The sequence below is a fragment of the Garra rufa genome, chromosome 18 (genome assembly GCF_049309525.1).
Source record: "Garra rufa chromosome 18, GarRuf1.0, whole genome shotgun sequence".
In the NCBI taxonomy this organism is placed as follows: domain Eukaryota; kingdom Metazoa; phylum Chordata; class Actinopteri; order Cypriniformes; family Cyprinidae; genus Garra; species Garra rufa.
The window spans coordinates 3,187,420-3,206,239 of record NC_133378.1 but is presented as its reverse complement, the minus strand read 5'-3'; the positions used below and the strand labels follow the sequence as shown (position 1 = coordinate 3,206,239).

At 36.9% G+C, this 18,820-nt stretch overlaps 1 protein-coding gene across 1 annotated transcript; it reads right to left on the bottom strand.

Annotated features, from left to right (window-relative positions):
* Nucleotides 1–11,899: 11,899 nt before the first annotated feature.
* On the bottom strand, nt 11,900–15,539 carry sox18 (SRY-box transcription factor 18). Its single transcript, XM_073823181.1, has 2 exons — nt 14,907–15,539; nt 11,900–13,733 (listed from the first exon to the last, which is right to left on the bottom strand). Exons 1-2 carry the CDS (start codon nt 15,289–15,291, stop codon nt 12,814–12,816), a joined length of 1,305 nt encoding a protein of 434 aa, XP_073679282.1. The 5' UTR covers nt 15,292–15,539; the 3' UTR covers nt 11,900–12,813.
* Between the last annotated feature and the right edge of the window lie 3,281 nt (nt 15,540–18,820).

The window sequence follows — 18,820 nt, the reverse complement described above, 5'->3', positions numbered from 1 at the left end:
ACACACACACACACACACACACACACACACACACACACACACACACACACACACACACACACACACACACACACACACACACACATTTATACAGGTGGCAATGTGCGAATCTACCAGATGCAGTTAAGATGGGCCTTAAATACTACAACAACAGCACTCATGCTAATATATGCCATTGGATGGTGTGTTTTTAGAATAACTGCACCTATATTTGTCTATGCAACTCAGTGTCTTATAGTTTTGATATTTAAGCACAAGAGTGCCGTTTTAGTGAATATCAACTTTACAACTGAACATGTAAATGTCTCTGAAAAAATTCATCTTCAAACATTTTGGGAACAGGATCACTCCAGTGTTGCTTCATGCTTCCTCCCTTGCTGGTCACAGAGTGAGCTGCAGAAGAAGAGAGAGAGAGAGAGAGAGAGAGAGAGAGAGAGAGACCATAAAAAAGGAATAGGAAATGTTTGGCTTTCCATCAGAAACTTAAGCTCTTTTTGATGTGCCGAATAGCGCTGGAGTGGGTGGTTAGCTTCAGAGACTCACAAGCGACACATAAGCAACATCTTTCCTCATCTTGTTTTCCTGTCTTTTTCAATTTTGGGTGGAACTTTCCAGAGATTTTTGGGGTAAATTAAGAGTAAATAAGTGGAATATGCTGACAAACTTTGCATGTGAAAATAAAATCAGAAAATAGAATTGGAAAGCAACAAGAAGGAAGGCTTTATAGAGCTGTGTTGCTTCAAACTAGGAGCGTGTGTGCAGATATTCAGAGAGAAAGAAGATGAAAGCTAAAAAAGCTTTCCTGAAAATTACCATAACCATTATCATATTTGTTTTGCTTCTTCTTTGCTTGAGTGATTGTTTGTTTATTTCTTTAATTACTTGTTTCTTTCTGTATTTTTTCATGCTTGTTTCTCTTTCTTTAGTTTGTTTTTGACAAATCGTTTTTGTTTGTTTAGTTTATTTGCTGTTTTTTTTCTTTGATTGCTTGTTAGTTTATTTCATTGAGTTTTGCTTTTGTTTGTCTTCGAGTGTTAGTTTTTGTTCGACTTTCTTTGAGTTTTTGTTTCATTGTTTATTTTTTAGTTTTTGCAGTTTCTGTCTTCAAGTGTTTGTTTTTATTCTGTTTGTTTTTGTTTGACATTCTTTGGGTTTCATTGTTTGATTGCACAGTTTTTTCTTTCTTTGGGTGTCATTTTTTCTGTTTTTGTTTAAGTATTAATTTATTTTTGTTTCTTTCTTTATTTGAGTGTTTGTTTCATTGTTTGTTTGCAGTTTCAGTCTTCGAGTGTTTGTTTTTGTTTGACATTCTTTGTTTCATTGTTTGATTGCTTCGTTTTTTATTTCTTTGGGTGTCATTTATTTCTGTTTTTGTTTGAGTATTTATTTTTGTTTATTTCTTTATTTGAGTCTTTGTTTCATTGTTTGTTTGACTTTTTGCAGTTTCTGTTTTCGAGTGTTTGTTTGTTTTTGTTTGACTTTCTTTGAATCTTAGTTTCATTGTTTGTCTGATTGCTTAGTTTTTTCTTTCTTTGGGTGTTTGTTTTTTCTGTTTTTGTTTGAGTATTTAAATATATTTTTTTCTTTGAGTCTTTGTTTCATTGTTTATTTGACGTTTTGCAGTTTCTGTCCTGGAGTGTTTGCTTTTGATCTGTTTGTTTGTTTTTGTTTGACATTCTTTGTTTCATTGTTTGATTTTTCCTTCTTTGGGTGTCATTTTTTATGTTTTTGTTTGAGGATTTTTTTTGTTTGTTTTTTATTTGAGTCTTTGTTTTGAGTGTTTACTTTTGTTCTGTTTGTTTGGTTTTGTTTGACTGAGTTTTTGTTTTATTGTTTGTCTGATTGCTTAGTTTTTTCTTTTCTATGGCTGTTTGTTTTTCTGTTTTTGTTTAAGTATTTATTTATTTTTTTGGGTCTTTGTTTCATTGTTTGTTTGACTTTTTGCAGGTTATGTCTTCGAGTGTTTGGTTTTGTTCTGTTGGTTTGCTTTTGTTTGACTTTATTTGAGTATTTGTTTAATTGTTTGATTGCTTGTTTTTTTTTTTTTTTCTTTCTTTGGGTGTTTGTTTTTCTGTTTGTCTTTCTTTTCTTTTTTTGGTTGTTTTTTCTGTTCGTTTTTGTTTTAGTATTAATTTATTTATATGTTTGTTTCTTTATTTGAGTCTTTGTTTCATTGTTTGTTTGACTTTTTTGCAGTGTTTCTTCTGTTTATTCATTTTGTTTGTCTTTCTTTGAGTATTTGTTTCATTGTTTGATTGCATAGTTTGCTTTTCTTTCTTAGGTGTTTGTTTTTCTTGTTTTGTTTTTATTTATTTTTATGTTTGTTATTTCATGCGAGTCTTTGTTTCATTGTTTGACTTTTTCAGGTTCTGTCTTTGAGCGTTTGTTCTGTCAAATTTTCTTTGAGTAGTTGTTTCATTTTTTTTGTTTGATTGCTTTTTAGTTTCTTTCTTTTTTTCTCTCTTTCCTTTTTTGCTGTCATCTACCCTCATTTACCCCCCACCCTCCCCCCACATTTGGCTCTTGGCCACTCCCCACACTTGCGGTCTCACTGTCTTCTTCTCTCCCAGAGAAAACCACTTAATGCAAACAAAAAAGAGTTTTGTCCTCAGTTTGCAGAGCCCTGTCACATCGCTACGGAAACAGCCATTTAACACAGTGAAGATAAATCAGTGAGTAAGTGGTAGTGTCTTTACATCACAGAGACTTGAAAAAACATCACTCATCAAGGGCATATAGAGTTGTTTTTTATAATTACATGGATAGCAAATAACAGGCAGGATGAGAAAGGAATAAAATAACATACAGAGCCTGGGTGGATGTTACACAACGGCCGCATGGCACCAGCGGGTTAAGAGACTGTGGGTCCTGGGAAAGGGATATGAGTTTACTGTATGTGTGTGTGTGATTGACTGTGTCTGAGAGAGTCAACAATTGAAATTACCCTGTCAAAGACCAAGTGGAGACACTGCCCTCGAAACCTCCGGGCCAGGGCAGTGACTAGCCCTTTAGTAGTATGTACCGAGTGTGTGGGTGAGCACACACACACACACACACACACACACACACACACACACACACACACACACACACACACACACACACACACACACACACACACACACACACACACACACACTCGAATTCAGGGCCAAGTCCTGCTTGACTCTGCAGAGACAGAGACTCTCAATGATATGTTTGTAAAAGAGAAAATGGAAACCTGAGAAGGGGAATTGTGTGAAAGGAAAAAATAACCTCGAAGCAGAAAAACATCAAAAACACCCAAAACAACCCCCAAAAAAGAACAGAGCGTTTATGAGGGCTGTTTTAGTCTGCTGGCTCACTCCCCGATCTTTAGCAAGGCGTCACTCCGGGTCAGCAGCCCGTCTCACAGACACTGCACTGTCAATTATGGCACTGTCATGGAAACTGCAGAAAGCCATGGAGAAAATGACCCCTCACAACTCAAGAGTCGTGCAGCTTGTCCTGGAATAACACAATCCACGGCTAGTTTAACAGTAACAGCACACTGTCAACAACTGCCATGGTTTAACAGTCATTTCTTACAATAAAATACTATATTTAGAACTTAACACTGAAATGCAAGCTTATAGGTCATTTACTCAAATGACAAATGACTGCTTAAATATGCAAAATTGTGATAATCATGTAAATAGTAGTTTCATTTACTTCACATACAGTATCTACACTAGAATATATATGTGGCACTTGTTCATTATAGTATGGAAATAATATATTTTTTAATTTAAAAAAGTACACAGAAAAAAAACTTCACTTGAAAATTGTTAGCAAATTTCACAATTAAGCATAAAGAAATGGCAAGTAACATGCTGAATTAAACATGACAAACGTTTTGAAGTGGAAAGACTGAAATTTATTGTATAAAAAATGCTGCAATAATCTTTGTTTTATTTACAACTTTGATTTCTTTTATTTTTACAGTGTGTGTATTAGAAGCAGGGTCATTTCTGAGTCTAAGTAAAAAATAAAACAAGCACACAGTGGTGTTTCGTTCCTAAATGTTTCAATGTTTCTAAACAAATCAGTTAAATTGATTATTCAATGACTCACTCATAAAGACAGTCATTGATTTACTTGAATCAAATAAAGTGAATCAGCTTTCTAAGCTAATAGGTCAAATGAATGATTCAATGACTTACTCACAAAGACAGTTCGCTCCAGAATGACTCAGCAATTTGAGCAAATCAGTTAAGGGAAGAATTCAATGACTCACTCATAAAGACAGTCATTTTTACCAAATGAATCTGTGTTTTGAGCGAATCAGTTGAATAAAGGACTTACAAAGACCTTGTCCACTCCACACTAATACATTTTCTATTGAAAACGCATATTTTTCTCTCCGTTTTGGCCTTCCGTCCACACGAGATGGGTTTTTGTCAAGGACAACTGAGCCTTTTGCAAACGCTGTTCAAAGAGGATGAATTTGAAAAAGCAAATTGTTGTAGTGTGGACTATATTTAATAATTTTCCGCATATTATAGCTATAGAAATCTATGATTATACCGGTATAGTGCCTGTTATGTGCTATTCACTTTCACACTTTTGCTACAGATATGTTACTTTGTACACTTTTCATATTACAGTGCAAATTCTTAATTTCCACCAAAATATCATTCCATGTGCAGGACACGACCCTATAGTGTTACTTAAAAAATAGTCACAAAAAATTGCAGTCTGTCTAAACTGGACAAACACAGACAAAGTGGATTGATACAAAGAGTGAAATGTCCCAGTGCTGTTAGAACAAGTAAAAGTGACAACAAAACAGCAACAGCACAATAAATCAACAAACAAAAAAGAAGAAGAAGAAGATGGGAACATGCTGAGAACCTAAATACTGTGTACATATACTCCAGATTACTGTAATGCAGACACAGATAATTATTGTAATTCTACAGCACAGCACTGCTACATTACAGTTATTTTGTTCAGTTTCAGTATACAGTCATCATTTAATTGCAATAAACTGTAGAACTACTTTTGTACAAAAATGCACAGTCCTATTCAGTGCACAAATATTTCAAATGGAACTAAAAAAGATGATTAAGGAATCTATTAGGCCTAAATATCAGCTGATGCATAGAAGTCTTAGCAGGTTGTTCAAACCGTAACTATCGCAAACCTGTGTTTGAAGCACAGAGTGGGATGGCATGCGTCCATTTGGTTGGGTCACAGTTACCGTTCTGTCCGGGGTTTGAACCCACAACCCACGGGTCACACAAACCCAAGGCCACCAAACCACCAGGCCTGTGCACAGCCATGCTCGTAAATTATGCCGACAGTTCAGGAAAGGGAAAGTCAGAGGAGACTTACGCTCCAGTTCAACAGTAAAGATTGGACACAGGAAGTCAGGAACCAGCAGCTTCGTGTTTTTCAACGCTGTCTCTGGAATAATATTCCATTTAAAAAGCCACCTACACACAGGGATCAAGTTGCAGTAAGTCAAAGCGACATTTCATCTACCATCAATGCTAAAAATGTCAAATATAGCTGCTCCTAATGATCTCAAGATGTTTTAGATGTTGTTTCATAAAAAGCTGGCGTATGAGGCTGACTGTAACTTTGGCCTCTTCCCTGCAACTCTGAGCTCTAGCTTGGCCTACCAGTGACAGTACAGTTGAGGTCAAAAGTTCAGAATCTGCAAAATGTCAATTATTTGACCAAAATAAGAGGGATCATACAAAATGCATTGTTTATTTAGTACTGACCTGAATAAGATATTTCACATACAAGATGTTTACATATAGTCCACAAGAGAAAATAATAGTTGAATTTATCAAATTTACCCTGTTCAAAAGTTTACATACACTTGATTCTTAATACTGTGTTCTTACCTGAATGATCCACAGCTGTTTTTTTGGTTTAGTGATAGTTGTTCATGAGTCCCTTGTTTGTCCTGAACTGTTAAACTGTCTGCTGTTCTTCAGAAAAATCCTTCAGATTCCATAATTTCTTTGGTTTTCCAGCATTTTTGTGTATTTGAACCCTTTCCAACAATAACTCCAACAAAAACTGCTCCAACAATAACTTTTGAGATCCATCTTTTCACACTGAGGGACTCATATGCAACTATTACAGAAGGTTCAAACATTCACTGATGCTCCAGAAGGAAAAAACGATGCATTAAGAGCCAGGAGGTGAAAACTTGAATTTGAAGATCAGGGTAACTTATTTCGTTTTCTGGGAAACAGAGTCTGTAGCCTCTAAAGGCTAGTACTAAATGAAAAACTGTGATATTTAGGAAAAATTTGAAAAACGTACACATCTCTATTCTGTTCAAAAGTTTTCACCCTCTGGCTCTTAATGCATCCTTTTTCCTTCTGGAGCATCAGTGAGTGTTTGAACCGTCTGTGATAGTTGCATATGAGTCCCTCAGTTGTCCTCAGTGTGAAAAGATGGATCTCAAAATCATACAATCATTGTTGGAAAGGGTTCAAATACACAAAAATGCTAGAAAACCAAAGTTTATGGGATTTTTCTGAAGAACAGTGGGCAGTTTATCAATAAACAAAAAAACAACACAGTATTAAGAATCAAGGGGGTGTAAACTTTTGAACGGGGTCATTTTTACAAATTCAACCATTGTTTTCTCTTGTGGACTATATGTAAACATCTTTTATGTGAAATATCTCATTTACGTCAGTACTAAATAAACAATAACATGCATTTTGTATGATCCCTATTATTTTGGTAAAATAACATTTAGCAGATTCTAAAAGGGAAATGTTAACTTTTGACCTCAACTGCACAGGAATAAATTACATCTTTATATTCAAAAACAACCATTTTAAATTGTAAAAATATGAACAATATTACTGTTTGTACTGTATTTTGTAACAAATAAATGCAGCCTTGCTCCGCCATAAACAATTTGAGACTCATATTACATCACGCATCTCCCAGGTGTAAGCAGGGCCAGCATGTCCCGTAATAGATACGCGGTTCCTTTGCACATTTACGGCTACACGCATGTTTGTTCGGACGCACATATGCGCCACGTCCTGCTGCTTACACAGGAAGGGGAGGTAGAGCTACTTCCTGTCCAAGAGGGGAAGAGTAAGGGTAGAGTAGGGGGCCACACTTCCTGTTAAGAAGAAGAAGGGAGGAAAGAAACAGAAAATATACAGATGACATCATGCGGCAGGTTTGCTGGACGGGGTTTTGGGGAGAGTCCATAGTTTGGCCTGATGGAAAAGCTGAAGCAAGTGTGCAAAGAAAAACACACGCACACACAAACACGTGCACTCTTCAGCTGCAATAATAAAACACTTACACAGGTCAAGCTCTTTCGCCTTTTTACTTACTGACACATGAAATCACTGACACTCCCACGCGTGCAAACGCATAAAACACACACAGAGACACAAAAACATGGCGCATGACAGTGAACAGAGTGCAAACGGATTTTGGCATAATATGAAGAATATGTGAGGGGTAGTCATGCAAATTGTACTGGCATGATTCTCCACAATGGTGGCCAGGGTATTTCTATGCAGTAGAATTGTCTCACATGATTGCGTTCCCAAACGTTATTGCATGAGCTACAGTTGTTTTCCCAGTTGCAGTTATTATTGATAATTTGCACCAATTTCCCAAGAAGTGATGATTTTGTTCTCTTTAAAGGGTTAGTTCACCCAAAAATGAATATTAGCCTATTATTTACTCACTATGTATCCTAGGTGTATGTGACTTCCTTCTCTCAGACAAATCCAATTGAGTTACATAAAAATAAATAAATAAATAAATAAATAAATAAATTCTGCCTCTCCCAAGCATTATTATGGCAATGGGCAGGTGTTTCCCTTCATCAGTCCAAAACAAGTCCAATAAAGGTCATCCATCCATAATAAAAAGTGTCTCAGGTGGTCTCCTGTATTGCATTGATGTGTTTTTGTAAGAAACATATCCATATTGAAGGAAACAAAGGAAACAAAGTCTCTTAACTTTAGCAAAGGAAGGCAGTCTCCTCTTGGCTTTTATCGAAATCCTCAGACATTTTTCAGTTTTAAGCGGCGCATGCGCAATGCATCCACCTGGAACAGCTTTGGGTACGACAGTTTGCACAAGCTAGATTAAAGTGATTATTACGTTTTAAATATGGATATTTTTCTTACAAAAACTCATTGATTCACTACAGGAGACCTTTATTCACCTCCCGGAGCCATGTGAGACACTTTTTTTTTATTAAGGATGGATCTGCTTTATTGGACTTGTTTTGGACTGATAACACCCACCCATTGCCATAATAAAGCCTGGGAGAGCCAGAACAATTTTTAATATAACTCCGTTTCGCCTGAAAAAAAGGTCATATACACCTATGATGCCTGGAGGATGAGTAAATAATGGGCTTATTTTTTTAATTTTGGGTGAATTAACCCTTTAACGCATGGATGAAACCGGGTTTTATTTGCAAAATTATGTATGCAATGTTTCATTTTTTGTATTAATTAAATTTGCAACTTTGAATGGATTGCTTAAGATATTCAGGTTTCGAGATGAGCATGAGCCGTGATGTCTGATTCATTATTTTGTTCACATAATGTATGAAAATGACAATGATATAGTTTTAAAAATCTTGTCTATGAGTCCACAACACAACTATAATGTTAACAACATTAAGTAACAATATTTTTGGAATCACTTTCAAAATTATTATTTTTTTTCCCCAGCTGAATGCTGAATGATGAATGCTAAAAACATTGACAGCCAATCCGAATCCATCCAGCTTTAAAAAGCTTGAACTGTTACAGTGGCAGACAACAGAACAACCACGCATGGTTATAATAGCATTACTATGTGTTTGTTATGAGGTTAATACAGTTATCATTATAGATATAATTCTATGTGTGAACAGGCCTTTTATGAAATAGCGCTTTTCATGAGTCAGCCCAAAAAGCTTTACAAAACAGCCTCAAGCTCCTTTGTAATTAAGCGGTTAGAATCAGAGTCACTCAGTTTGTGAATCATTTAGAGTCGTTACTGTTGACAGTCATTTTCATTTTGACAGTCTGATTTGAAATGAAATGTTATTGTGCTGTATAGTAGTTATAATTTAGGTTTGTGAATTGAGTTTTTAACAGACATCCCTAAAGTATGCGGTGAGTTTGGTGGGGGGTAATTGAGAATGAATGGAGGAAAGTCACGTGAGAGGCAATGCCTCCATTGCGATGTGATTGAACAGGACTGGTTATGTTTGTCTGTGATTGGTTCAAGGGATAAATCCTGCCTCTTGTGCACGTTCCACGTTTGCGAATCAGTCTGAATGAACAATATAATGCGTTATTGGGAAGACTAATTTAAAAAAGAAAGTAAACAACTCACACACTTAGATATAACCACTTTGCTACGTCAAAATAATCTTTAAAATGGCACAAGAACATGATCTGTGGGAGTTTTTAGTCAGTAATCAGCTTGATAAAATTTTAAGTCAATCTCTGTCTGTGACCAATATATACCAAGCTTTGATGACTGATGATCCAAAAATGAAAAAGTTAACTATTAAAAACAATAGCTGAACATAAATACACAAATAAAATGTATTGTTTAAATTGTTACTGCCTTGAGGTATTATTTTGGAATAAATGTAAAACGCTAAAAAACACTAACTTGGTGATAATCATACCTGGATTTAATAAACAGAATATTGATTACATTGTAAATATAAAAATATAAAATCATTTTTTTTTTCTGATAGTGTAAGAAAATGCAACAGGGAGGTATGGAAGCTGTTTCCGCCACCAAACAATAAATTAAAAAAGGTAATTGCGACTTTTATCTCAAAACTCTGACTTTTTTTCTCAAAATTGCATGATTCAAACTCGCAATTCTGACCTTTTTTCTCAGAATTGCGTATTATAAAGTCAGAATTATGAGATATAAACTTGCAATTACAAGTTATAACATCAGAACTGTGACTTTATATCTTGCAATTGCACGTTTGTCTAGCAATTTTGACTTTATAACTCACAACTGCCAGTTCATTTCTCAAAATTGCGACGTTTAATCTCACAATTTGAAGTTTACATCTCGCAATTCTGACTTTTTTCCTCAAAATTGCGTGATACAAACTCGCGATTCTGACTTTTTTCTCAGAATTATGAGATATAAACTTACAATTGCGAGTTAAAGTCAGAACTGAGAGATACAAACTTGCAATTCTGAGAAATGAAGTCAGAATTGTGTGTTATAAACAATTCTGGGAATAGCGAGTTATTAAGTCAGAATTGCGAAAGTCACAGTTCTGATTTTATAACTCACAATTGCAAGCTTATATCTCATAATTCTGACTTTATCATGCAATTCCAAGAAAAAAAAAGTCAGAATTGCAAGTTTGTATTATGCAACTCTGAGAAAAAAAGTGGCAATTACCTTTTTTATTTTTTTATTTTATATATATGTATTATTTTTTTAACATATAATTTCCAGTTTTAAGGTTGAGTTGTATGGGAAGCTTTATTTAAATGTTTTAACTGTAGTCAATACAACACAAAAATCCTTTCTTTTTTTTTTTGTCTGGAGCCCTGATATTATCAGAACTATGCAGGTATAGAAACAGTGTAAGCAAAAGTTGTAGCAAAAATGTTCAAAGGCATTGAGAATGCTTTGAACCTCTTTATTTTTAGGCCCAAAATCTTTTCAGAAAAACAAACACTGGTCAGTTGACTGATAATGAGATACAAAGACTTAAGAGAGCTGAAGTCGAAACATTGTTTTAAACTTGAGATTCCTGAAGCCTGCAGAGCTGAGTTTTGATTATTCATCCCTCCAAAAATTCAAGAGCTTTACTGTCAGTTTCATCTGGGAAAAGAAATCACCAGGAGTGCATGTCATGAAAACCCCACTCATGAGTTCACAAAGCCACAGATGGGCAATAAACCGCGAACTGTGAAAGAAATACCACCAATGACCACAAGCGTAGCTTTCAAGCGTTCTTTCTGTCTGTCACACGCAGCTCAAAATAAACGTCATTTTGCTGACCTGCACATCGGACTTCAGAATTACTGGACCTGCATGATCGGTCAATGTTGTTCTTTCCATTTAGGGAGCTGGTCAGGGGTGAAAAAAAAGCTGCTCTTCCCTTTAACATCCTTCCCTCAGCAGCACACACACACACACACACACACACACACACACAGATATTCTCCAACACACAGATTCCTGCTATCCCAACATCCCCAGTTTCCCCAGGATCTTCCTCTGTTTTGACATCCCTGCTAATTTTATGGCTAATTAATTGGTAGGATGAAATTTTACCGCACGGCAGCTGACCTGGACCTAACTGAGCCCACTTAACGTCCTGGCAAAAGAATCTGTGGTGTGTCATTCAACACACATCCAAATATAGTCAGCGTGATATGAGGGAAAAGAACACATGAAATGTGTATCATTGGATGTAAAGAATAACACACACTAGGCATGCTGCCTGAAATGTAAATGCTTTGGAAAGACTGTTTTCCCTCGTGAAACACACTCCTATATCAATCTTTTTGTTCTCCAGTATTGAATGAATCAACATGAGGGAGCATTTCTTTAATCTCAGAGCTGACTTTTTTTGTATGAAGACATAAGAGAAGACAGTTTCAGTTTTGTTCTCCTCAGTCGAAAAATGTTTTCTTTTTGTCCGTGGTTTTAGGGGAAAAAATAGCTTAAAGAGCCAAACTCATTTTGTGGCTGATCAAAAATCTTGGAGGAGGGAATCAGAGAGACAAGACTGGATTACAACTTAAACATTGCGGCCCTGCTCTCGCTCTCCGCTTCTCTCAAAAGGCAACAACAATTGCAGCCACATCACCATTTTACACAAATGAGGCAAATGTGCATCTAATGCAAGTGTAATGATTTTGACAAGTACCCAATATTGAGTGACAACTTTATTTTGCAAAATATGCATTGATACATTTGGATGTGTAGTACAAGTTTTTGCATTTAATTCAAACTGTTTTAAGAAGAAAAAACATATTGAAAAGCACATGCACTCTGTGGTGTGGGAAAGTGTGTTAGTGAAATACTATGTACAATTGTGTGTTTTCAATTTAATTGCTTTGATTTAATAGCTCTGAGACATTTTTTATTGCAAACTCTTTTTATTTGAAGATAATTATTACCAAAAGGGGGAGAGTTATTACCAACTCAACATGTTCCTCAAGTGCTAAGAGGATTACAAAATGTCACGTCCACATGAAATGCCCAATTCAACCACACAGAAGAGAAGAATGCAAGATAAATTAGTCGCCAATAGATTAAAATGCATCAGACCTCATGGAAAAAAAAAAAAAAAGGAGTATTAAGTGCAGTATAAAAGTCTCGAGTGGTTTTCACATACCCAGTGCAAAATCTTCATACAACCTTATATAAAATGTCTATAAAAATAGAAATAATATAAAAGGCAAATAAAAGACAAATATATATATATATATATATAGCAAAAATATTCACATTCTTGACTTCCACGTCCCAGTACCCTCATTTGAGACCGTAAGCATACAGTAGCTGGATGGAGTCAGCAAAATTATCGGTTAAATCCGACCACAGTCTCAGAAAGTACAGGTTATCGAGACCAGAAATGACTAGTCATACTGTGAAATGCAATTTAGTGAAGTCTATACGGTGAGAACCATCCTGTATAGAGTTCAGTAACCTCCAGTGATTCGTGAAACCGGGCAAGATGATTCCCTGAAGAAGGTAACTCGAATAAATCTAAAAGATCTGAGACTCAAAAAAAGCCATATGTGCACCAGACTTCAGGACTGCGTGGAGATCGCGGAAACAGTTTTATCCTGTAATGCACGCGCTGTAGTAGACGGCGCTGCTGGCGTCGGACAGGGCCGATATCAAAGCGCTGCTCTCCTCGCAAGGGGCATTCCTGCTCAATCGAGTCCTGCTCGCGCTCAGGTATTGATCGAATTCAATCCTGTCCACTTCGCCCCAGAACTCGGCCGAGGGTCCCAGCTGGTCCACAGCGTCCAGAGAGGGCGGAGCGACCTGAGCGACTGCCGAGGTCTCGGGCGGAGGAGACAGCTGGCCCAGATGAGAGGTGAAGGCGGGCTGAGACTGACTGCTCCCGTATATCTGACCGTAATAGCCTGCAGGTGTGGGAGCCTTGGAGGAGTCTGGGAGGCTCATATTGGGGTACAGACCGTTAGGGTTCGTGGGCTCGACGACCAGGCATTTCTCCTGCAGCGGGAGGCAGGCCAGTGGAGACTTCTGGTTGAGGTGTGGGTGGGAATGCTGGAGGTTATGGGAGTTGTGGTGAGGGTGGTGGCCAGTCTGATGGTTTGGATGCTGGTGGTAGTTTATCCACGAACCCAGACCCACATCTTCCTGCATGTGAGGGGGGAAAAACACTGAATCTCCGCCTCCCTCCTCAAGCACGTCTAGCGGTGACATCTCTGGCGTCGGCAGGCCGAAACTCTCCAGCTCGGGAGCTCCGGAGGGGTGGAGGTCTCGGAAGTGTCCCAGAGGAGGCAGCAGATGATGGGCATGGCGGTGCGCCGAGTAGGCGTCTCCTGGGCCTCCAGCAAGGCCTTGGAGGAGCAAACCCGGTTCCACTCGTTTCATCTTCTTGGGCTGTTTTTTGCGGCGAGGACGGTATTTGTAGTTCGGGTGATCCTGGAGGTGCTGCAAACGGAGTCGTTCGGCTTCCTCCACAAATGGACGCTTGTCTACTGTGCTTAGAGCCTTCCAGGACTGACCTAAAAACATCATCCAATCAGTGTTATTGTTTCAGGATTTGTTGTGCTACTTCTTGTGTTTGCTGTTTTTGCTTTAGCAGTTTATAAATATGATTTTTATCATACCTTGTTTAGTCACTACAACAATGTTCTAATTTAATCCAGAAACAATGCCTGGTTTTAGAGCCAGTTTCTTTTGATTATTTCTGAAAAGTATTTAATTTATCTCTTTGGAATAAATATACAAATATAATCATGCACAAATGATTTTTAAATGAGCTGTCACTGTTACTACGTTTGCCGCAGTGATTGTTTTTGCTAAAAAAACAGATGCAGCACAAGTACAGACAAACGTGTGTGTGACATGAGCGAATCATTACATGTAACTGGTGCGGGGCACACAGGGTTGGGTTGTAGTATTTCAATTATTAATGGGTCAATGGCTGCAGACAATCGGCAGCTTGTGTGTGCCGCAGCCCTGCTATATTTCAAAAAATAAGGACATCAAAATGTCCCCCCGAGAAACAGCCGAACACAAATATTGTGCAAGATTTACAAACTTTTCAAATGACTTCCATGTCATGTGCGCCCAAGGCTTGCTGTCTAATCGATAATTCTGAGCGGCATACAAAGTTCAGGGCTTTTTTAATTATAATAATAAACCGGCACATTATTATTATTATTATTATTTTTACATTTATTTAAAATTTAATTTTAAATGACAGTGAAACAAGCTGCTTGTAGAAGTAGCAGGGTGTGAATAAGGACGTGATTTTGTGACACATGAATATAATTTAATAGCAATAAATAGATCATCAAATAAAAAGATCATGTTTAAACTATTATATTTAAAATTAACATTTTATGGCCATTTACTAAAGATTTAAGTGACAATGTGGTCGTGTTTGCTTGCTAGTATAATTTTTATGGATCTCTAGAGCAATTTTCTCTAATAACTTCACGTGTACAAATGTATTTATAATTATTTATTTGCATTAATTTATTTTAGCATTTTATTTTTGAATTACACATATTATTTAGGCAATTCTGACACATCAACACACTTTGAATTTTACTATTCATATTTTAAACCACCAGTTTTCAAATATGCCACATTCGTGATATCGCACCCTGCCGATGCACTAGATTGACCCCAGCTTAACCCCGTGATGTGATGTATAGAGATCGTCTTACCCAGCATCTTACTGAGCACGGCGTTATGCAGATCTGGGTTCTGGAGGGCCAGGCGTTTGCGCTCATCTTTAGCCCACACCATGAAGGCATTCATCGGCCTCCTGATCCTCGACTCCCCCCCTGATTTCCCCTCGGCGGAGCCCAGGGCCAGAGCTCCAGGGCGGGTTGAGTCCGGGCTTCCCGTCCTGGCCTCCGCTCCGGTTCGGGACCCTGTCCGCGTTCCAGAGCCGGGCACCGGCGCCAGCTCTGTGGTTCGGCTGCGGTCAAAACCATGTCCCCGGTCAGGGCCCGGAGTGCTGGAAGAGGCACCCCATGTCCCACGCTCCGCAACCTGGCTGGGCTGAGAACTGGCCTCTTGACAGCAACTAGACTCAGATATATTCATTCCAGCAAGACCACCACGGTTAAAACACGCTGTTGTTTCTGGATAGAAGCGACACCAGGACGTCTCTATGCTACTTTAAGCTACTTTAAATACAGACTGACCAGTAACCCAAATGAAATGAATCATAAAAAGAAATAAAAAGAGTTCGGAAAGGCTGCAGCCTTTGTTTTCGGATGTTTCAGAAGTATAAAATCCCACAGATGTTAGTGTTTTGTAACTCCTGCCCTCCAGACGGTATACAGTTCTTGTGCCGAGTTTGAAAGTTGTAGTGAGTTTTGATGAACCCATGCTGTAAATATATACGTGGCCTGAGCCAATCAGAGTGTCGGCCCGGACAGGAGAGGCGGGAGGGGTAGCCAGTGGGAGTTCTCCTGCCCCCCTTTACAGCCTCTACAGACAGAGAGATGTAATCTGAGAGGGCCATTGTTTTAGGCCTGCTGTACACACACTCATATAGGGCACATACACTAAATCATAACACACTTGCGCACACACAGGAACCCTGTTTGTACTGGGAGGCCGGGACCACAAAGAAAGCTGTGCACTTGAGTGTTAACAACTTGTAACAATGAGCGCAAATGTAAAGACATGGCAGTCACCACGAAGTGAAGAAAGCACATAAACCCAACGCACAAACTAATGTAACATAACTATTTTCGATGCATTCAACCTTTGCCCTGAATATAAAGCAGATCCTGCTCTCTGGTTTCTTGGTAGCATGAAATAACTATACTTAAAGTGATTTATAGACAGTTTTCACAGCTAAATATTTGTGGTCAACCCATGATTTATTTAAAAATACACTGTAAAAAGTGGAAACATGCCGTTTCTACCCTAAAAAATTTGTTCTGTCGTATGTGACCCTTGAAAATTACTTTAAAAATTACTTTGTGTAAACCAATATGGCCAGGCTGATTTAGTCATGTTAAATATTATATTTGACTTGGATAAAACCAGATCATTTAGAAGCATACTTTTCAGGTAATGTGCTTTTTTTTCTAAGGGGTGAGAAGTGTAAAGGCTGTTTAATTCAAATTGTGGACATGGGAAATTCACAAATATACAGCTAAAAAAGCCCGAATACTTCAGTTTATACATTTTATAATTTTAAGAGCTAAAGTTTTATACAGTTCCATAGTGTCCTGAGGATACAAAGGAAGCAGTGTCTCCTCAAACTATTGGGTATGAAAAAAAAATGTAATTTCGTTCGCATTCTGTGTTAATGCGTTAATGGGGAGACTAATTTAAAAAAGAAACTAAACTCACACATTTAGATAAAACCACTATCAAAAAATGACACGAAAACACGATCTGTGGGAGTTTTTAGTGAGTAATCAACTTGGTGAAATTTAAAGTAAATCTCAGTGTCTGTGACCAATAATAATCAAGCTTTGATGACTGGTGATCCAGAAAAAAATAGTTAACTATTTAAAAGAATAGTTGAACATAAGTTCACAAATAAAACATATTGTTTAAATTGTTACTGCTTTGATTCATTATTTTGGAATAAATCTAAAATGCTTAAAAACACTATTTTGAGATTTACACTTGGCTTTAATAAACAGAATATTGATTACACTACAAATGCATGTTATTGATCCTATTGTGAACAAATCATGACAGTTCATACCAAATTTTATACTATATCATACAATATCATATACGTGTGTTTGTGTGTTTCTGCTTTAGCTATTTTACTTAAGTATCAAGTTAAACTAAATGAAAATTTGCCGAAAAGCTGAAATTGCTCAAATTATTATTATATAATTTATTTATATAAATAATTAAAGTTGTTATGGTTTTGGTTTTAGTTTACTATAATAACCCTGACTTGCACAAAGTGGAAAGGTTACAGAAGTATTTATTTGGTTAAATTTAATTTGACTTTTACTTTAGGCTAAAAAACATGTTTTTATTTTATTACATGCAAAGAAAATTGTTTATTTATATTCTTTTTCTTAGAAGTTATTTTAACATGGGTAACGGGAATTAGAATATATATATATATATATATATATATATATATATATATATATATATATATATATATATAGTGCCTTGTGAAAGTATTCTTACCCCTTCATTTTTTTCACTTTTTTTATGTTGCAGCTGTTTTGTGTTAAAAAAAATCCACATCAATCCACATTCCATATACCATTATGACAAAGCACAAAACAGATTTTTGACAACTTTTCAAATTCATGAAAAATAAAACACTAAAATAAGTAAATTGCATAAGTATTCATACCCTTAACTGAGTACTTATTTGAAGCTTTAATAAACAGAATATTGATTACACTGTTAATGCAAAAATATGAAATCTTTTTGTGATATTGTAAATAAGATTTATTTAACCAAGAAAATGTGACTGGGACATGAATTTACATTTCAATTTGAACTTTGAACTCAATTCAGAACACCACCACATACCACTGATGTATAATTTATGTTGTACTTTCAGAGATTTATATTATTCCATCTGTTACACTGTGAAAATGTTCTTTTGGTTGACTAAAATATAATATAATTTTTCAGCATGACAAAAGATTTGAAATACAAGGACAAAAATGATGACTAAAAAAAAATCACACTTAGTGTGAGCTGGCGTTATTCCTGTCTGGGTTTGTATGCAAACATCAAGTATTTTTATTGCTCATCTAAACATAATTTTTATAGTCTAATGAGCTGAAATCACGGCCATGCTCGGGGTGACAGCGGCATTTATTACACGGCTGTTAGTGAAAAATGCAGCAAAGGAGGCGGCGAGTCATTAAACAGCTGCGATTACAATGAATTTCACACTTCACAATGAGCTTCATTAACTCAAGTAAAACGGAGAATATAAAAATAGTTACGTTTGCCAATGAAGTGAAGTAGAGAGTGGACCAATCACTCTTCTTATAAAAATAGAACAAACGCCGAATATTGGACGGGTCAGGGAGGGCGACCTCTTAATGAGATGGGATGTCGGCCTGCCTCTTTCTTTTTGAGAAGGGTCACGGTCAACAACAGCTGAGCACAATCGTTTAACCTCATCTAACTCAAGAGGATGTGAATGTTAAAGACCAGCACTCTTAACTTTCACAACTGATTTGTGAGAAACTACATCCATGTGTTTAAATCTATATGTACATAAGAGCAAGTGTGATTTACCTTATAAGAATGTGAAGTAACCACATTTGAACATTCTCAAACGTCCATGTGAAAACCACAAATTAGTCCTGTGGTTTCTTGTCTCCACACCTATGCAATTCATCCAGTCTTAGACGGCTGCATCCAGCCAATTTCTCCCCTATTGAGCACTACATCAATATTCTCGACTCTATGAATAAATGCAAGGCGAGGCATGAGAGTTGAGGCCGCAAATGCAGGGAAATGCAGTTTTATGTGTATGTAAAGTGGATTTAGCTCCATTAGTACAGTAGGCAGCTCCGGAACAGGCCACGAGAGGCGTTTTGTTGTTTAATCTATGAGGACTTGTCATGGTTTTCTGAAATATAATGCTGCTGGCATTTGTCCTTGAGAAAAT

What these genes read in the sequence shown, in the direction of transcription:
- sox18 (XM_073823181.1), bottom strand. Translation starts at nt 15,291, where the DNA reads ATGAATATATCTGAGTCTAGTTGCTGTCAAGAGGCCAGTTCTCAGCCC. An exon ending in CGTGCTCAGTAAGATGCTGG is followed by an intron (nt 13,734 to 14,906) that starts GTAAGACGATCT and finishes TGATGTTTTTAG; the next exon opens with GTCAGTCCTGGAAGGCTCTA.